This window comes from Mytilus edulis, chromosome 1, assembly GCF_963676685.1.
Source record: "Mytilus edulis chromosome 1, xbMytEdul2.2, whole genome shotgun sequence".
Taxonomy (NCBI): domain Eukaryota; kingdom Metazoa; phylum Mollusca; class Bivalvia; order Mytilida; family Mytilidae; genus Mytilus; species Mytilus edulis.
In genome coordinates this window covers 63,488,717-63,508,475 of record NC_092344.1, presented here as the reverse complement: position 1 = coordinate 63,508,475, position 19,759 = coordinate 63,488,717, and the positions used below count along the sequence as shown (strand labels likewise).

General features: G+C 31.8%; 2 protein-coding genes across 2 annotated transcripts in view; both read left to right on the top strand.

Annotated features, from left to right (window-relative positions):
* Nucleotides 1–2,280, top strand: part of LOC139526429 (cadherin EGF LAG seven-pass G-type receptor 1-like) — a 28,953-nt gene extending 26,673 nt beyond the window's left edge. Inside the window, exon 19 of the mRNA XM_071321605.1 lies at nt 838–2,280. Within this exon, the coding sequence (XP_071177706.1) occupies nt 838–917 (80 nt within the window). The 3' untranslated portion in view covers nt 918–2,280. The remainder of the gene's footprint in view (nt 1–837) is intronic.
* A 4,951-nt stretch (nt 2,281–7,231) lies between these two features.
* Nucleotides 7,232–19,759, top strand: part of LOC139486663 (protocadherin Fat 4-like) — a 30,766-nt gene continuing 18,238 nt past the window's right edge. Inside the window, exons 1-4 of the mRNA XM_071271589.1 lie at nt 7,232–7,411; nt 9,474–9,551; nt 11,911–12,087; nt 18,236–18,308. Coding sequence (XP_071127690.1) covers nt 7,363–7,411; nt 9,474–9,551; nt 11,911–12,087; nt 18,236–18,308 — 377 coding nt within the window. The 5' untranslated portion in view covers nt 7,232–7,362. The remainder of the gene's footprint in view (nt 7,412–9,473; nt 9,552–11,910; nt 12,088–18,235; nt 18,309–19,759) is intronic.

The window sequence follows — 19,759 nt, the reverse complement described above, 5'->3', positions numbered from 1 at the left end:
TTTTTCTCAGACTGAGGTAAACAGTGCTTCTTGCATAATTGATCTTCAACACGATATTCTGTGAATCTCAAACCAGTGAATCGAATATCGACAAACGATAAATAATCAAAACAGTGTTTACTATTCTTAGATAGCCAAGGTATGGCCACAAACAAACATACCGATCTTGTTGGGAACATGGCAGTTATTTTCTTATCGTTACGATGTTATTTAAGCCGATAGTTTGAATTTTTCATGTATTTTGCCCTTTTTTTAAATTACCCTAGAGTTCGGTACTTTTGTTAGTACGTTTTTATAATGATACTAAGGGAGCTACCATTTGATTTTTATGGGGGGGGCTAGGATGAAGAATTTTGTCCTGCATTTTTTTAGCTGTAATCTCTGTCCTGCCTTTATATTTTTCACTCTGTGCCTTATTTTTTTTTAGTTTGTCCTGACTTTTTTTTACCTAAATTGTCGTCCTGACTTTTTTTTTTGCAAGTGTCTCATCCTGCCTTTTTTTTCTCAAAACTCCTGTCCTGCCTATTTTTCAAATTTCATCCTAGACCCCCCCCCCCCCCCCCCCCCCCCCCCCCCCCATAAAAATCAAATGGTAGCTCCCTAACGACAATTTGTAAAAGAACGATAAATAGAACAAGATATTATCATAAATTAATGGTAAAAGACTATCTCTAGCATTACCTTCTTCTGTATATTTCTAATATAAATGCCTTAAAATATTAAGATGTACATAAAATATGGAACACTATAAGCAAAAAAACAAAATACTACCTGAACGGTGATTAATTCATAAATTATCTACCATTAATCTAGTGTTGATGTTATTGAACATTTCAGAAAACCAGAAAAAAGACAAACAACCAAAAGGTTATTCTAATGGTAGTTGGAAAGCATGGAAATGGTATGAGCAGCAATAAAAACAATGTTTACAGGAATAAAATAGTAGTTGAAACAGTAGTTAAAGATATATCTGACCGAGTTTTAAGTGTTACCTAAACTATTTAATTGTTTTATGTGTATCCTGAGAACACACATTGACACTACAATTGTTGTTTCAACACTTGAACAGTTTTACTATAATATTATTACCTGCTTTTAATCTTTTTCCTATTGAATTCACGATTTGTGATCTTAAAAATTATTCAAAATACTGATGTTGCTTTCTATCCATATGAAAAGGTTGCCTTATCCAGATTTCATATTTCTTCAATTTTTGGCTTTCTACACTTTTGAACTGTGTAAAGAAATTGACATTCCAGCACCTCTAGTGAAACTTTTGTTAACTTCAAATACGCTTTGCATGTTGACAAAAAGTATTTATAGGAGCTGGAAATTATATTAAAAGAGGTTTAATCTGAAAAAAGTTAAACTACAACATAGTTTTTCGCCAAAAAAAATACAATTAAAAGTGTCAAATAATGAGATATTGAATCTCTTTAAGTAGAACACTTAAACTTGCGAAAGCAGTAAACGTAGTAAACACTGAAAGTCCATTTGCGCGTGAGGTTACTTTAAAAAATTCTAATTCAAACCTACATTAAGGAACAAAATATCCGTGAAACGTCCTGAACTAAGTGTTTTTGGTTTTTGTTTTATTTATAAGTTGTTATCCAATTTAGTCTTAACAAACAGAATGATTTGTTATAATTGGCAATGCTACAGTTATCCACCAAGGATTTGCTAATTCCAATATTTATCGTATCCATGAAAGCAATTTGTTTAACAAAAAACAATTTTACTTAAATAACGAATTTGATATCAATCTATTATAAATCTGCATTTCATGCATGCATGTTGTCTATCAAAAAAGAAAGGAAATAAAAGGTAACGCGTACATATGGGCTATGTATCTCCCAGTTGATACAATATTCAAGGGCGTGCGTCACATACCAGGCGTATATGCATTGAGGATTGATGCTGATTATGAGGATACTGAACTCGGGGTTATTACGATTTCCCTGATATTTAATTTTGGGCTTTCAAATAATTACATTTGAGTGTCCATTTTGAAAGTGATTCAGGAAACCGCTTTGGACGGATTAAATTAATAAAGTATTACATAAACCTTTATGTGTCAGTTTTCCATTTAATGTAAGACGATTAAATTCCGCATGCCTATCTGTAAGACAAAATTGAAAAAAAAATTACTATTGCCCAATTCTATTTTCTTATTCAATGAGACACACAACGCGCCCTACATACCGTCATTTTTGTATTGTTCTTTATGGCAAAATGGTCATTCATTGCAGTACAAATGGTTATAATAAATATATGAAAATCGTTTTTTGTCATTTTGACAGTCTTTAGTTACTTAATTTAAAAGGAAATATATGTAAGAAGAGCAATTCAATAACTGATTAAAATTCTTCATACTCAATTAAGGACGAAACATAAACATGTCATTTTCAACGCACTCGAGCATCAACTTTATGAATATAACAACAAAAATCCGTTTTGAGTTATTAATTACGTCTCATCGTCGATAGATATATATTAAAGGACACTGAATTAAAAATAACTATCACAGGAGTGGCAAAATTTACATTTACTGTAAATACTTAAACTTAACTGACGTATATTTTATAAATATCATAATGATGAAAACGTCGTAGTATATCTTATCATGGAAATTGTATCAGTAGACTCATTCATATTAATACAAGCAATATTATAGCACAGGTTAGGTTTAAACGCAATGGATAAATGTTTTCAAAAGGAATTTTAACCTGTCGTCTTTCCTTTTTAATGACATATTTCTGCATACCAAATGAAATACCTTGTCAGATTTTGTTGAATTTAAACTGATTATAAGGATTAACTGTTGCAGTATATTTCAACCTACAGGAATGAAAGTTGTATTTATTACCCAACCGAGGCTATATTATCTATAAGACAAAAAAGTACCGACTTATCGTGATAAAAAGGGAAGGAGAATAGTATAAAATATGGTCCGCTGAATGTAATATGTTTGTTCCAGATCAGAAAGTTTGTCAGTTGTTGTCTCAAGTCTCAGCTAATGCATGTAATGTGATTGTATTTTACGGAATGTGGTGCTGACGGTAGATCGTTAATAGTCTCTGTTAAATATATGTAATTGTTTAGAAAACTCGGTACGCTATGCAACTATATAACATGTTAAGTCCTGAAATTAATTCTAAAAAACTACGTGTTTGTCCCAATATGTCGTTTGATTATTTAGTTTCCCTCAATGTCATTTCGGTTTAGATTTAAACAAAATAGTTTCGTGATATAAAAAGAGAAGTATGCACTTTTTTCAAACCTGCCAAGTCCTTGAAAAAAATGTTGTTTACAGAATACAAGTGGATTCATTGATGTCAACAAAACGATTTAAATGAAGGCAGAGGATGATACAGGTGAAGAAATGTAAAAGAATTGTCAATTAGAAATATCATACATAATCCAAATGAGATGGTTTAAACATCTGTAACTTTACAGAACGAACTTCAACAATGAGAAAAATCAATGCCGTTTAGATCTGCTATACATCTCGTATCATATGCATTTCAAAACTAACACCGAGTGTTAGCTGAGTACTGAACTGAAAAAAACAAACGATTATTTGAATTTTACAACTATCATTTTTGAATTATCAGCAGGATCTGCTTACCATTAATTCCGGAGCACCTGAGACGCCACAACTTTTTAGAGAGCTTACTTTTGTTCAGTCTTATAGTTCTTTATGAAGTGATTCACAATCGTTCTTGTCTTTTCATTATCTGTTGTTCCTTGCTATGGCATTATCAGACGTTTATCTCGACTTATTTTCATTTTTTTTACATAAATAAGGCTGTTAGTTTTCTCGTTTGAATTGTTTTACATTGTCTTATCGGGGCCTTTTATAGCTGACTATGCGGTATGGGGTTTGCTCATTGTTGAAGGCTGTACGGTGACCTATAGTTGTTAATGTCTGTGTCATTTTGGTCTTTTGTGGATAGTTGTCTTATTGGCAATCATACCGCACTCTTCTTTTTTATATTATGTATGAATTCTGAATTTTCAAAACTGCCCAGTCATAAAACATTTAAATAAACTTCACATAAAATGTTAATGATGATAAAAAAAAGACTACCTTCAGGAAAGGGTACACAATCACAACTATTTCAATGATTTAGTTTGATATTTTCATTCAAGACAGTATTGTTCAAATGATTGTTAACACTAAAAAAATATGTTTGATATTTTCACATCATCATTATCATAATGCTGAGATTTGAATATACAGTGAAACCTGACTAAACCGAACACTTTCGGGACTTGAGATTTCGTTCGGTTTTGGCAGGTATTCGGTTTCATCAGGTTCACAATGCATAAAATGTGATATGATTGGTCTTCAGAACAAGTTTGGATTAGACAGGTTTCCGGTTTATTCAGGGTTCGGTTTAATCAGGTTTCACTGTATATTCAAAGTGACTTATATACCCAATGATTTCTGTGGGTTTTTTTTTCATTTTTGATAAAATATTTGTTTACTTACTTTTTTACATGAAAGTTATGAAGCCAGAACTATTATGACGAACATTAAATACTAAATGTATTCACTTTAAAGAAAAGTAATAAGAATCTAGACCAAGGTAGAAACTAAAATGAACACTTTGTAAAAGTTATAGTTAATGGAAGCAGGGAATATCGATGAAGAAAGAAACACATTAGAAGTTGTATATTCAAATTTGCATATTATAAATAGGCATGTTCAAGGCGTTTGTCCTTTTACTGCACTGTTAAAAAATATATACTGTACTTTGTTTCAAGCTATCTGTTGAGCAGTACATCGTTTTACAAATAGTTACAGAAAAGGGGCGAATGATAATAAAAAATAAACTGATTGCAGCACATGACTACCAAAAAGCTGTACTGTACTGTTAAACAATATTTTCCCTGTGCTATACATGAACCTAAGAATTGCAAACTTATAACTTAACAGATTATAGGTTGCACTTTGTAAATACAGCTGTTTCACAAGCCATGCCTCTTTTGGGGAGATATATAATATTTATAGATATGTTAATTTGTTAACGTACTAGTTTCCAGATATGATCTCTGTGTTTCATCTCATAGACACATAACTTAGGAATGTTACCAGTATAGAAAAAACCAAAAGTAAAGGTAGGGGTAGTATAGAATTTAAAAATAAGTTTAAACTCTTAGAAGTTCGGGACATGTAAGTGTTGAAAATATGCCGTACTGATCTATATTTTGACCTTTGAATAAAATAGTAGTGTAACTTTCCGTTCTGGGATATAATTTTTAACGAAACCTCATAGTAAAAGTGGCACAGTTTAAGCCGCAGAGGGAGTTCCTGTGGGAAATTGCATTGTCTATATTTACAAAATTGCAACCTATATGCAACATGATGTCCATTTTATTTATTAATAAGGTTAAAAATACTGCCTCTTATTTACTTGTATGAATAAATGTTTGCCAAACGATGTTCCCGCGGACACATAATGTGTTACATGTACGTAACATATAATTTGACCTGATAACAAATAGAGATATTACAAGAAATTAAAACTAACACGTACTGCATCATTTTTTAACATAAGTAAAAGCAAGACAAGTGAGAATTCAGTAGAACGTAGTGAGTGATCAAAACATAAAATCATATGAAATGAGTTTCTGTATTATGTTTAGGAAATGATTGACCAATTCATGCGTTCGTGAATCGATTGAGTGAAAACAAATCCGGGTTACAAACTTAAACAGAGGAAAACACATCAAATATAAGAGGAAAACAACGGAACAACAGAAACACTGAATTGCAACAAAAACAAACACCAACAAACATAGAAACGGACTACTAGTAAATGAAAAAAACTTCAATATAAAGAGAGTCGAAAGATACGAGAGGGATATTCATTACAATAAGTCGACAATGTAATGACAATGCAATGGCTAAAGTAGAAAAAGACCAACACACAAACAATAGTACACAAAATACAATCAACAAACCTTTAGACTGAACAACACGATCTAGCATAAAAGAGGGGCGAAAAGTACAGAATGGACATTTAAACTCATAAATCGAAATAAACTGACAACGCCATGGCTAAAAACAAAAAGACAAACAGACAAACAATAGTACACAAAACACAACATGGAAAACTAAAGACTAAAAAACACTAACCCTACGTAAAACCTGTAAGTGATCTCTGGTGCTCCAAAAATGTAGGCAGATCCTGCTCCACATGTGGCGACCGTCGTGTTGCTCATATTAGTACAAACCTGGTAACAAGTCTAATTCGATATGCCACTTTTGTGTAATATGATCTAGTGTTTTAATATTTTTCAGAAAAAAAAACTATTATCTTTCCGTGTTTGTTTATCTGTTCTTTTATCACTGTAATTCTATCGCACTGACGATGTGCTATAATTGACAAATTTGTAGCGAACGATGTCATTGTTCAGGTCACTGCAGATGGAAAAAACTGTCGAAGAACAAGATTTATAGTACAGGACGACACCAATTCAATAGCCGTAAGATTGAACTGCACTTGAACCAACCAAAAAACAACAAATTGTAACCTTACATCGTTTGAAAACATTTAAGAGGAGAAAAATGGACCATTGTGAATATAAAACAAAACAAATCAAAATTTAATTTTGCTATTAGAAAGCAATTGTGAAATTTTAAAATATGACAATACGACAGAAGCAATCAAATTCAAAAATCGAACAGATACAACAGAAAAAATTAAAAGCGTACAAAAAACCAAAACTGAGATTCTTCACGAAAATCATTTAACCAAATGCTGAACAACTCGTACTCGAAGATAAACGGTAACCGGCTATTGTTTGACAATATCCAATAATATTTGTGTATTTCGAAGGCATACTAAATATTTCACGAAGGGTACCAACTTAACTCATTAATGACTATAATTGAATTTGAAATTCGTTACACTTCAATTGATATATGATTCTGTATTTTTTTTTAGCAAAACTCAATGTATAATATCATACCACATCTCTTAAATACATATTATTCTTAAATGCTTCATCATGCATCAATGTATACATCTAAAATTAACAACAAAAAATAATAGCTTTAAAAGGCGAACTAAAGTAACACTTAAATAAAGGAAATACAAGAGTCGTTTTATGTCATTCAAGCAAAACTTTTAAAAAAAATGTAACCATTAATAATAATAATAGTTGTATACCTGTTCGTCTACATAATATGCCAAATGCAGTTAAAATAAAAAGTTATTTTGGCGTAAATCAAATTTCAAATGAATTTAACTAAACGCTAAATCATCCCTTCATTTAAGTTGCAGTTAACAGTCGAAATATAGATTAGGAAAGGACCACAGTTAAGTGAAATTGGATATACAAAGACGGATAATGTTATTCTTTCTTTTCTGTTTATTAGTTTGTTTCCAATCAACTATAAGTAAGTTTATCATATCGTTAAAATATATAGTTAATTTATTGATCAAGATAGATATCATATATGCCCTTTTGTTTCATCAATCCCACATTTTCCTGGTCACTTTCATAAAACAGTATTCCCCGCGGGAAATATCTCATACGGATAATTCGTGACCATGATGATTAAAGAAGAACATGATGAACATAGTCTGATTAAAGATTTTCAGATTTAAACAATGAAGTAGCATGCTAAAAAAAATATACTCTCTATGCTTACTGAGATCATAAAGATGAACATTTGTTCTTCGAACGAAGTTCATTTTCCGTTCTTCATTAGTTATAAATGATATCCTATAATCCTTAACACAACATTCAGTGGTTTGACCCTTTTCTCGTTACTTGAGATATCAAAAGTTATCCATCCAACAAATAACATTATCGTTTAATGTGAACGCAGTTTTATGGCCGGTTATATTTTACTAAATATAATAGTAAACAAGTTGAGAAAAACAAAAATTTTAAAAAGTAATTGATTTAATTTGCTGAGACTTAGTTCTTCTTTTCTTTCTTTTTATCAACTAATAAAAATAAGTATAGTGTCGACTTAGTTTAACTTTAAAAAAAATTTCTCGTGTCAATTTGAATTTTCAATCAAAAATTGAAACTACAAATAGTGTTCTACTGATGAGTTAATATGTATAAAATTCCTTTAAATAATTTAAACACTGTTTTAGGCTGAAAACACTGTCTTACATCAGGAAATATAGTTTTTAAAAAAGAACTCATCACAGATACCAGGCTTATGATTAGGTACGCCAGACGGACGCGCGTTTAGTTTTGATCAGATTTTTCAGTGGCAATTGAACGAAAGCAGTTGAAATATTATATCAAATGCATGGTTGAATATCATTGAATGCGTTCTTTAAGTTAAAGATAATGCCACAATACATTTATCTGAAATCATGTTTTCGTGTTTTTACATTTTTTTTTCAGAATAAAACAGTCAATTCGAGTCTGTTATGAAATTAGGGAAATAATGTGTTGTAATAATTTTCCTGAAATCAAAGACTGCGGGTATATATGAATCAAACTGACTGTTTTTCTAAATTCTTATTCCATCCATGCGTAATCTTTTATTTATCAATGACTTAAAAACCCCATTATAAATTGTCCATTTATTACATTACCGTGTGACTGTCATTAATATAGGTTTAGTTCAGAAAAAAAGTAAAATCACAAAAATACTGAACTCAAGGAAAATTCAAAAAGGAAAGTTCCCATTCAAATGGCAAAATCAAAAGTTCAAACACATCAAACGAATGGATAACAACTGTCATATTCCTGACTTGGTACAGGCATTTTCTTATGTAGAAAATTGTGGATTGAACCTGGTTTTAAAGCTAGCTAAACCTCTCACTTGTATAACAGTGGCATACAATTCCACATTCCACATTCCACATAAAACAGGATACAGGATTAAACTTTCTGTTATGAAAATGAAAGTGTGTCACTGTATATGACCCGAATTGTAAAATCCTTCTCAACACGTTTGATGGACTACGAAACAGGCAATCCAGAAATTTGATAGCACGCTTCGTAAGCAGGCCTTGTGATTGCGCTTCTTCATTCATTATTCGAATATGTTTTGAAGAATATAAGCCATATATAAAATGTTATTGCTACTATCTCAGAAGATACGAATCTTGAAATTGTGTCTCAATTCAGCCATATTTGTCAGACTACTATACAATGAGATGTGTTTACTGAATAATTATCACAAGAATAGTTTTAGTGAGCATTGTCTTACGGTTCATCTTGTTTTGCCTGATAAGGTATACACAGTCATCGTAAACAATTTATCTGTGTTCATTATTTTTATTTTTTATTTTTTTGTGCAATAAAAAAATGCTAGTCATTGTATTATTTTCCTTCGTTTTTATTGGAGCAGTTTCTTAGAAATTTTTACAAAAGAAATACATCGAGCTAGTTTGATTAGACAGAAATAAACAAATCGCAGTTTGATGCACAATACTCTTGTAAATAGTATGCATTGCATCATGTTATGTAATTATTATTCATTTCAGGTCAGTGTACTACAAATGCAATCATCGGTGAATGGAAAACAAGGGATAAAAGAAAAGATGATTATGAAGGTGGTACAGGTAATAACTTGATATAACATATAATTAATCATTCTTTGAAATAGAAGGTGAAATAGGTTTCGATTGAGTGCAAATCAATTTATTTGGAATATAAATATTCTCACATTCCAGGGGTACGTGGTAATTACTTTTCGGACATGTATCGGAGAAATTTCTGAGTATACAGCAAGTGCTAAATAAAATTTAAGACCAAAGTTCGGTAGTTGAGCTATTCATTAGTGTTTAAAATTTTCACATGGGGTTATTAAAAGTAAGACAATAATATCTGAATTGTGAAATAGGCAAGACATTACTCCTTTTACAAAGGAATAAACAATAGCAATTCATTTTTGAGTCAATTTGAAAAGTTTGTTATCTCAAAATGCCAACTTTTTTATGGTAAATTTAGGTGGGCAACACAAAAAGGTCGACGAAGAAATAGTAATTGGCTTTCAATTGTTATTTTTACATAAAATGTACATTTAAATGTCTAATACTGAATTTTAAGCATTCTTTCGTTAAAGAATCGAATGTAATTTTGATTCTGTTTAAATATACACCGGTTGCCAGCGACAAATATTTCACTAGGTAAGCTTATCTTTTGGTTGTGACTAATGCGATTTATTTGCAGGAATTGTGACATCAGCAGTCTAATATAGACCGCTCAGAAAGCTACAAGGTCCTTTAACATGCAAATTGCACAACATTTCAGTACTCCGGGCTACTCATTGTATATCCATGAGTTTAAACATTCCGCATATTTAAATATGTATCCACCCTCCATGAGTTCAACTGTAATATATTTATAAAAAATATTTTTCCCAATATATCTGACTTTACATATTACGATCAGACATCGTTTTCATCGTCGTCTTCCTTAGAAATTGCTTGTTGAGGAACATGATTGCTACATGCTGCAGACCCTCCACATGATGAAATACTTGTACAAGCTAAATTCTGTGTGTAGCATACTCAAATTTTATTTCAAGCTTTTAAGCCTTGCATGATTTAATAATGTCTTGGTGACAACGGTCCATCGAAGAAAACCGGTTTATGTTCTCAGTTCTTTAAACAAATGTGTTGTCTTTAAAAACAGTGAAGATATCTTCAATGCCTTCAGTGCTTTTGGTTGAGACAAAAAATGAGCCATGCGTTTGGTACAATACTTTTTATACAGTTTATGTTTCTTAATCATTTGAAAGATTCTTTAAATAAAGGAACATGAGCCTTATATGGCAGTGTTAAGTAAATAAGTATCTGTGTACTGTATTTCGGACATACATTCCAGAGTCAAAACATAAGTCATATAATAGACCATAAAATCATCATATTCTATTAAAGTTGGAGTATAAAACGGTTGCCATAGACCATTTTCATTGTTGGGCAACTGCACACAATTGCTTATTTTACGTTTGCTCTGCATTTTGCTGAAAATACATGTACCTTGTTTCTTCATATGACATCTTTAAATTCTGCCTACTAGTATTTCCAAATATTCTAAGCCAGTGTTGTATATTCATACTTCCGAGTATGATTCACAAAAGCCATGGAAATGTTGATTGTTAATTTTATTTTTTATCCAAACTCATGGTGTAGGTATAATACCAACTTATGATGCAATGAAATAAAAAGCTCCTTAATATACATGTATCTTTACATCGGCTATTGACAAGATTTTTCATATCTTAAGCTTGTCATTGGATATTATGAAGCATTACCCTCACCATTGTAAGCTTAAGAATCAACGATCCACAACAAAAACTTCGTAGGTAAGCAAGAAGTGTGTTGTGTGAAAAATGAAATAGATATTAAGAAGGTATTGGGTAAGTCCCTTTTGATATATCTAAGGACTGCATTAAACTAAGAACTGTTGAACATGTTGAAGTGGCTGCACGTTATGTTTGGTCTTCATTTATAGTTATTGTCTCGATAGAAGTTTCAATTTCTGACAGTATTTATCCAGATTTTAAATGGCTAGCTGCTTGAATGGCTGCATACAGATTGAACTACAAAACCCTGTATTCGAGAACTGGTCAATTATTGATTGGGAACAGGTCAAGAATGGTTGAAGACTGGTTGAGTAATAGTTCAGACTTTTCAATGACAAAGATAAGGATCGAGTACAAATCAGTATTGTTGAGTTTGGTTAAGATTTGTGTCAGATAATATTGATTTAAATTAAGAACAATTCAGACTGGTCGAGTAAAAATCAGTACAGCCGAGTTCATATATAGGTCAATACAGACTTTTACAGGTTTGAAGTGATAGTAAATAGAATATAATATGTCATAACTGTTTTAAATGTAAGATTACATCACGGGGATGCAATTAGAATGTAAGGTTCAATTGTACCTATTTGTTGTTTTTTTGTGTATTATAGTGAATGCAGTTTTAAATTTGGACAACGATTACAGATTCAGATGCTGTGGTTTTATATATGAATGGGAAATATATGTCAGCAATGATGTCGTGACACCAAAAAATGTGAAAGTACAAGTTTGGTATGATGCAGGGACTTCGTGGAACTTGCGAGGAGAGAATGACATCACCGCAAATAGTAAGGCTACGCGTTTTCTTGAGGTCCTCAACGTTGAGAAGCATGATCTTCTGTATTAAAAAAGAAATGGTGTAGTTAAAATTTAAATTACTTCTCTTATGTGTGCCAGGTAATTCACTCAAATTTAGACCAGTGTGTGTACTAACGTTTTAATAAGATGCACACCACCTATTCTTGTTAAATTTTTCATTTTCAAACATTTTTGGAGCGGGGTCAATATACCGTTAATTACACTTCAGACCTAGCGAGTTAATGAATACATCAATCAGGTACTTCATATCTGAAAAACAAGCAATATATGCCCTGAATTTAAGAATGCATTCATACATTTCTGATTTTTTCAAAATTATCAGACTGGGTCAAAAGGATCGGCAGCCCTTCACCTTACAATTGTTACTTAAATAAATAAAATATATTCAACATACTTTGTCATTTACATCTATGTGCAATAACTTTGTTTGCTTTTTTTGCTTTTTTTAAATGTACAACTTTCAAGTATGTTCCTTTTTTACCTGGCCCGATAAGGTGTTGTTATATCTTTCAAAGTTTATTCGAATTATTTTTTGCAAAGAATTCCGCTAATGCCGGTGCTAGGGGCCGTCTTAAATTACACTGAGGTTAGAATTTATTTTGTTGCTCCGTGTTGAAAGAGGAAGAACAGCACTTTTTGTTCTGTTGTCTGGGGGTTTTTTTTTTGCTGTGCATGTATGCAATGACATAAATAATAAACAATACCAGTCTTAATGTACTGGTGAACCGACTTATTCCAGTCAAACAGCTGCTTTAGACTGTTTTAAGCTTTTAAAGATTTCAGTCTTTACTCAAGTTACTGAAGACCTTTCGGTTACTTTGAAAAGAATAGCAGCAATACTACCGACGTTATGTTCTAGATTTTGTTAAAAGCGTGTAGGGATTTATGTCATATATTAATACTTATACACAAAATTCCGGCTTTTCAAATGCAATGCATATAATAAAACTTAGAATGTTCAACAGATATTGATAAAGATCTGATCTTATAGTTGCATTTTAAATATTTGATACTAGTAAGTATTATTTAAAATGGAAGATATCGATTTTTTCTATTGTTCTGACTAATTCTATTTTAAATTTTCAATGAAAAAGTACAATAAGGGGTATCGGTTGATAGAACATGAATCATGTTAAAGTGTTTTAAAAGGCACTATGGTACTAAAAGTAAAGAAACATTAGAGAACACATCTTGGAAAGTATAATCTGACGATTAGACAAAAGTCTAATACGTTACACTTGTGAAAAAACTCATCATAGATAACAGGACTAAATTTTCTATATACACCAGACGCACGTTTCGTCTATAAAAGACTTATCAGTGACGCTCGAATCCAAAAATGTTTTTAAAAAAAAGCCAAATAAAGTACGAAGTTGAAAAGTATTGAGATCCAAAATTCCTAAAAGTGTAAAATACAGCTAATGTAATATATGCCTGAAGTTGGAAAGCCTTAGTATTTCAAAACATTCAAAATTGTGTAAACAGTTAATTTATAAATATCAACACCCTTGTACAATTCGTTCAGTTATTGGGGCAACTATTGATTGGATTCATGTGATAAGCAGAAGAAATGATTCAATGAAAATATCTCATAATGATTGCATTTACCAAGTTGTCATTGTTGTAGTGTTAGTATGTTTTCAGTATCTAAACACATTTTACTCTAATTTAGATAGCAACTGGATCACACCATTAATTTAGTAAAAGAAAAGACTATTTAAAAAAAAGTAAAATGAAGTCGGTTTTTCAAATCTCTGTTCCTTTTGAGTAATTAAATGATGTATACCTTTGGCTTCCTTGTCCTTAGGTCGTGAGCTAAAACACGAAAGTTGTTCTAAACACATTTGTCATGTACTCTGTTAATTTTACAAAAAATTACCATATAATGGATATTTCTTTTAAACACAACAGTGTTGACTACTGGGCTGGTTATACCATCGGGGACGAAACGATGATCAGCAGTGGCATCGACCCAGTGGTGTAAATAGTTATCAAAGTTACCAGGCTTATCATTTGATACGCCAGACGCGCGTATTGTCTACATACGACTCATCAGTGACGCTAAGATCAAAATAGTTAGAAAGCCAAACAAATATATAGTTGAAGAGCATTGAGGACCTAAAATTCAAAAATGTTATGCCAAATACGGATAAGGTAATCTATGCCTGGGATAAGAAAATCCTTAGTATTTCGAATAATTCATACTTTTACAAACAATTGATTTATAAGAAATTAAGATATAATTGATATTCATGTCAACGCCAATCGAAGTGCTAGGGCTGGTGATACCATCGGGGACGATTCGTCCATCAGCAGTGGCATCGACCCAGTGATGTAAATAGTTATCAAAGGTACCAGGCGTATAATTTGATACGCTTTACGCGCGTTTCGTCTACATACGACTCATCAGTGACGCTCAGATCAAAATCGTTAAAAGCCAAACAAGTATATAAAGTTGAAAAGCATTGAGGACATAAAATTCCAAAATGTTGTGCCAAATACGGCTAAGGTAATCTATGCCAGGGATAAGACAATTCTTAGTATTTTGAATAATTTATACTTTTGCAAACGTATTCAACATTTTACTATAAACAATAACCACAATAAACCTATTTCTCGTATCAAACATAAACTAAAAGAACTAGCCAAGGAATTTGTTTTTGTCCTGGCAGATAAAGCTGCTAACAATGTTATTATTGTTTGACGTAAATTTTACATTGAGGTCCTGAAAAAGGAAATCACCAATTCACCAACATTCCAACTGACTCCGTTTTCAGAAAACGAAATCTGTAACAAACATAAACTTTTAGCCACCGCTTTACAAGCAGAGCCAAATACAATGAAAGTCCCAACTATGTATTGGCTTCCGAAGCTACACAAAGCCCCTTACAAATATAGATTTATTTCGTCTTCAAGCCATTGTTCAACTACTAAACTGTATATACTTCTTACCAGCACACTTGGTACAATTAAAAACCTGATAATAAATTGTTCAAATAAGGCCTTCGAAAATAGTGGAATAAATTACTTTTGGAGTGTCAAGAATTCGTTGGAAGTACTTGATAAATTGCATGCTTATATTGGTGATTTTGAATCTGGTCAAAGTTTAGATTTTTCTACCCTGTATACCACATTGCTTCACATTCTCATTAAGAAAAAATTCACACACCTAATTAAATGGGCATTCAAAAAATCAGAATGTGAATATATATGTTCAAACTCTTTTAGGTCATTTTTAGTAGCAATAAACAAAAAAACTATGTTAATTGGACATGCTTTGATACTATATATGCCCTTGAATTTTTACTAGATAACATTTTTGTTCGCTTTGGAAATTCCGTATATCGTCAGATTATCGGAATTCCAATGGGGACTAACTGTGCACCACTTATTGCGGACCTGTTTTTGTATTGTTATGCGTTACAATTTATGACAAAAATAAGCAAAGACCCATCGAAACAACAACTGATAAACAAATTTAATAATACTTTTAGATATTTGGATGACATTTTGGCTCTCAATAATGACGACTTCAGTATGTATATTAATGAAATTTATCCTGTTGAACTTACTTTAAATAAAGCTAATACTAACAATGACCACTGCCCTTTTCTCGATCTTGATATCTATATCACTAATGGAAAGCTGAATACTAAAATCTATGATAAAAGGGATGATTTTTCATTTCCTATCGTTAATTATTCGTTTTTAGATGGTGACGTTCCCTTGTCACCATCTTATGGTGTTTATATATCTCAACTTGTACGATTCGCTCGTGTATGTAACAATGTTTTAGATTTTAACGAGAGAAATTTATGTATTACTGAAAAATTATTACACCAGGGTTTTCGATATCACAAACTAGTCAAAACATTTACTAAATTTTATCATCGGTATAAAGACATCATTCGTAAACATAGCTCAACATGCAGACTTCTAATACGTTCAGGTATTTCACATTCAATTTTTTATGGTAATATTCTTTATAAAACACAAAGGTGTCAGTATTCACCTCAGAAACTTACAAAACCTTTGAATAGACTTATTAAGAAGGGATATAATTACGATACTGTTGTCAAGTCATTAAAGATTGCATATTTTGGCGTTAATGTTGAGTCACTGATAAGGTCTTTGCATCGGAACTAAACACATTTATTCTAAAAACAGTTGTTGGCATGACACGGGTTATGTTCTTCTCATATATGTTATGATGGTATGATACTAAACCCCTAACGGGACGGATTGTGCCTGATGTTCATATGATGAAATCATAATCTTTCAGTCAGTTTAATTGAAGTCTGGAGCTGACATGTCAGTTAACTGCTAGTAGTCTGTTGTTATTTATGTATTATTGTCATTCTGTTTATTTTCTTTGGTTACATCTTCTGACATCAGACTCGGATTTCTCTTGAACTGAATTTTAATGTGCGTATTGTTATGCGTTTACTTTACAACATTGGTTAGAGGTATAGGGGGAGGGTTGAGATCTCACAAACATGTTTAACCCCGCCGCATTTTTGCGCCTGTCCCAAGTCAGGAGCCTCTGGCCTTTGTTAGTCTTGTATTATTTTAATTTTAGTTTCTTGTGTACAATTTGGAAATTAGTATGGCGTTCATTATCACTGGACTAGTATATATTTGTTTAGGGGCCAGCTGAAGGACGCCTCCGGGAGCGGGAATTTCTCGCTACATTGAAGACCTGTTGGTGACCCTCTGCTGTTGTTTTTTATTTGGTCGGGTTGTTGTCTCTTTGACACATTCCCCATTTCCATTCTCAATTTTAGTTAATTTATAAGAAGAAATGACCATATAATTGATATTCATGTCAACTCCTGATTAGCCAACGTTTAGTTTTAGGCAGGACATATGATACATGCTCAATGCTCGTTAATGGGTTAATTTTTGACTTATCAACCATTTGGTCCTGAGTGTAAAATTAAGCGTTCTTATATGCATCAGTATTGCAATCAATATTATAACATTTTTATCTTTCTTCGTCAATTACTCAGGCCCATAGAATACCCAACTCTATATACATAACACTAATAAAACCAAACAAAAGTTCAAATTGAATACCCACACGTCATAACTAATGCCATGTGCTGATATTTAAGCACCTTATGATACATTATATCATGTCGACAAAATATGGTCAGTAATTTATAAATACTAATCAAAATATTAAATACAACAAGAAAAAAAATCACATAAACAAGATAAAAAATTTAACTGGAAAAACACGTCTTATCGAATCGGCCCTGTCGTGTTGAATGGTTATATCACATGAAGCGCGGGAATTCAAATAACGGTCTATGGGCAGACAACTAGAAGAAATTAATTTCAATCCAATTCAGTTCCTTTGAACGGTTGAAATTACATTTCTAATGCTTTATTCATTACAACTATGATTATATTAAATTCTGATAAAGGAAATCTTCATTGACCTCAAATGTATGTATGTTGCGTTCTAAGTTTAGAATCACTTGAAACCCGTATAATATACATGTGTATTATTAAAACATTTAGTTCAAATTTCTTAAATTCGCATTGCATTATCTTTTGGGGTAAATGATAAACCTAAACTTCTTTTTTTTTTTGAAAAAGGACGGTTTTGCAGTTTTATTGTGATAACTTATAGTCTTAATATTATCATTTTTGAAACTTTATTTCGTTCTGACTAAAGTAAGCCGCCCAATTGCCTTTATTAAAGTGATTGCTACAGAATCATTGTTGCTGTACATGTATTTCTGTAAACATTGTTTGCTGCTTGAAATCTGAGATATAGGTCATTTTTTTTATATAGTATGATTTCAGGTTTATTGATAAATATTACAAACTCATCGTAAAAACAAGGATTAAAGATGTGCATGTCGGACGCACGTGACATCTATAAACGACAACTTGGGCAGCCAATCATATTGTTAACTGGTTATTTCGTCAGCGTCACTTCCATATTCATTCTTAATCAATCTTATTCTTAACTTTCATTTTTGTTTCGAGTATCTCTAAAACATATATTATTAAGACCGCTGAGGAATCCATTAATGTTTTATGAGACAATGTTTAACTGAATTTGTATTGTTCTAACTTGAATTCATGTATGTGTGCTTTATACAGATAGACAAACGAATGTAATACCAATTCCAGATGGATCTAGAATACGTGCCTTGCTTGACGATTACATTGGGTTGTATGTATATTAAATGTTAAGAGGTCTCAAACAAATTGGTTTTTTTTAATATATTCATTCTTTGAACTTTTAATAAACAGTGAATTATCAGAAAGTTTACGTACGTTTATGTATCATTGGAAAGCCCGGATGTTAGGTCTAATTCAAGCCCGAAAATTAAAAAAATAACAATGTAAAAAAGGGTAATAAAAGAAATATTAATAAAGCATATACATTTAAATAAGATTTTAGAATGATTGTCGAAGGTATGATTGACAACGGTAAACGTTATGATAATGTAGTTTCAAATATTGATGTTCTTTACTGGTGCAAAGTTGTATGTACTAACATGAGCAACACGAGGGGTGCCACACATGGAGCAGAATCTCCTTACCTTTCCGGGGCACCTGAGATCACCTACAGTTTTTGGTGATGTTCGTTTTGCTCAGTCTCCAGTTTTCTATGTTGTTTTGTGTACTATTGTTTATCTCTTGGTCTTTTTCTTTTTTATCCATGGCGTTGTCAGTTTTCATTTTCGACTTATGAGTTTGAATGTCTCTTTGGTATCTTTCGCCTCTCTTTTTAAATAATGCTAGAGAGCCAAATTTACAATGCCGGAATTGAGGATATCATGGATATAAAAGGGTATCTAAAAATTGATAAGTCTTAAGCAACTGTGTCACAAGATTTTGAACCAAATATTGAGTGTTATGCGGCGATAAGATTGCTCCAGTTTTTACACCTTTCATCGAATATATTCTTTTTAATAGTTAATAGTATCTTAAGACTGCAAGTGTTTGTCAAATTCTAACTATGTCATCTTTTGAGAAAACCAAGTTTTCATACTCTGTCAATTCTTCAGGTATATTGTATATTACAACATTTATCCAACAATGTATTTAAATTTGTATCTGTTTATAATCATTTTACGCCTATTTCTTCTTATCGTTATAATCTTATTTATAGCAAACTTAGCTCACTAAAGTCCGAAATCATCGTGTCTGGGTTGATCGATAGAGGTTTTCATTAAGTCATAATTGCTTTAATTGAAACAATATGTTTTGTCATTACGCTTTTGTTTCCATTTAATCGATTCGGAACCGATAAAATCTCGACTGAAATATCGTTTTGCTTCCCCTCGACTGAAATATTGTTCTGCTACCCCATCTTTATTTTCTGGCATAGTATAATTTAAAACAGGGATTTCGAAATTTTAAGATGGATTGTGTTATATATCTGGTTTTTTTTACTATGAATAATTTGCTTATTTTGTTCACATATTAGATTGTTTCTGTTACTTTGCCAGCATCTTCATTGTCCATATGCATAACGAATTCCTAGGTCCGTTCTGGTTCATACGTTGACCTTTTTCGGTATACCAGTTAAATAAGTTTTAGTATGATAATATTCACCCGATAATCATTTGTCAGAAAAATTACACTGGTTATACAGCAATTTGTCAAACATCAATT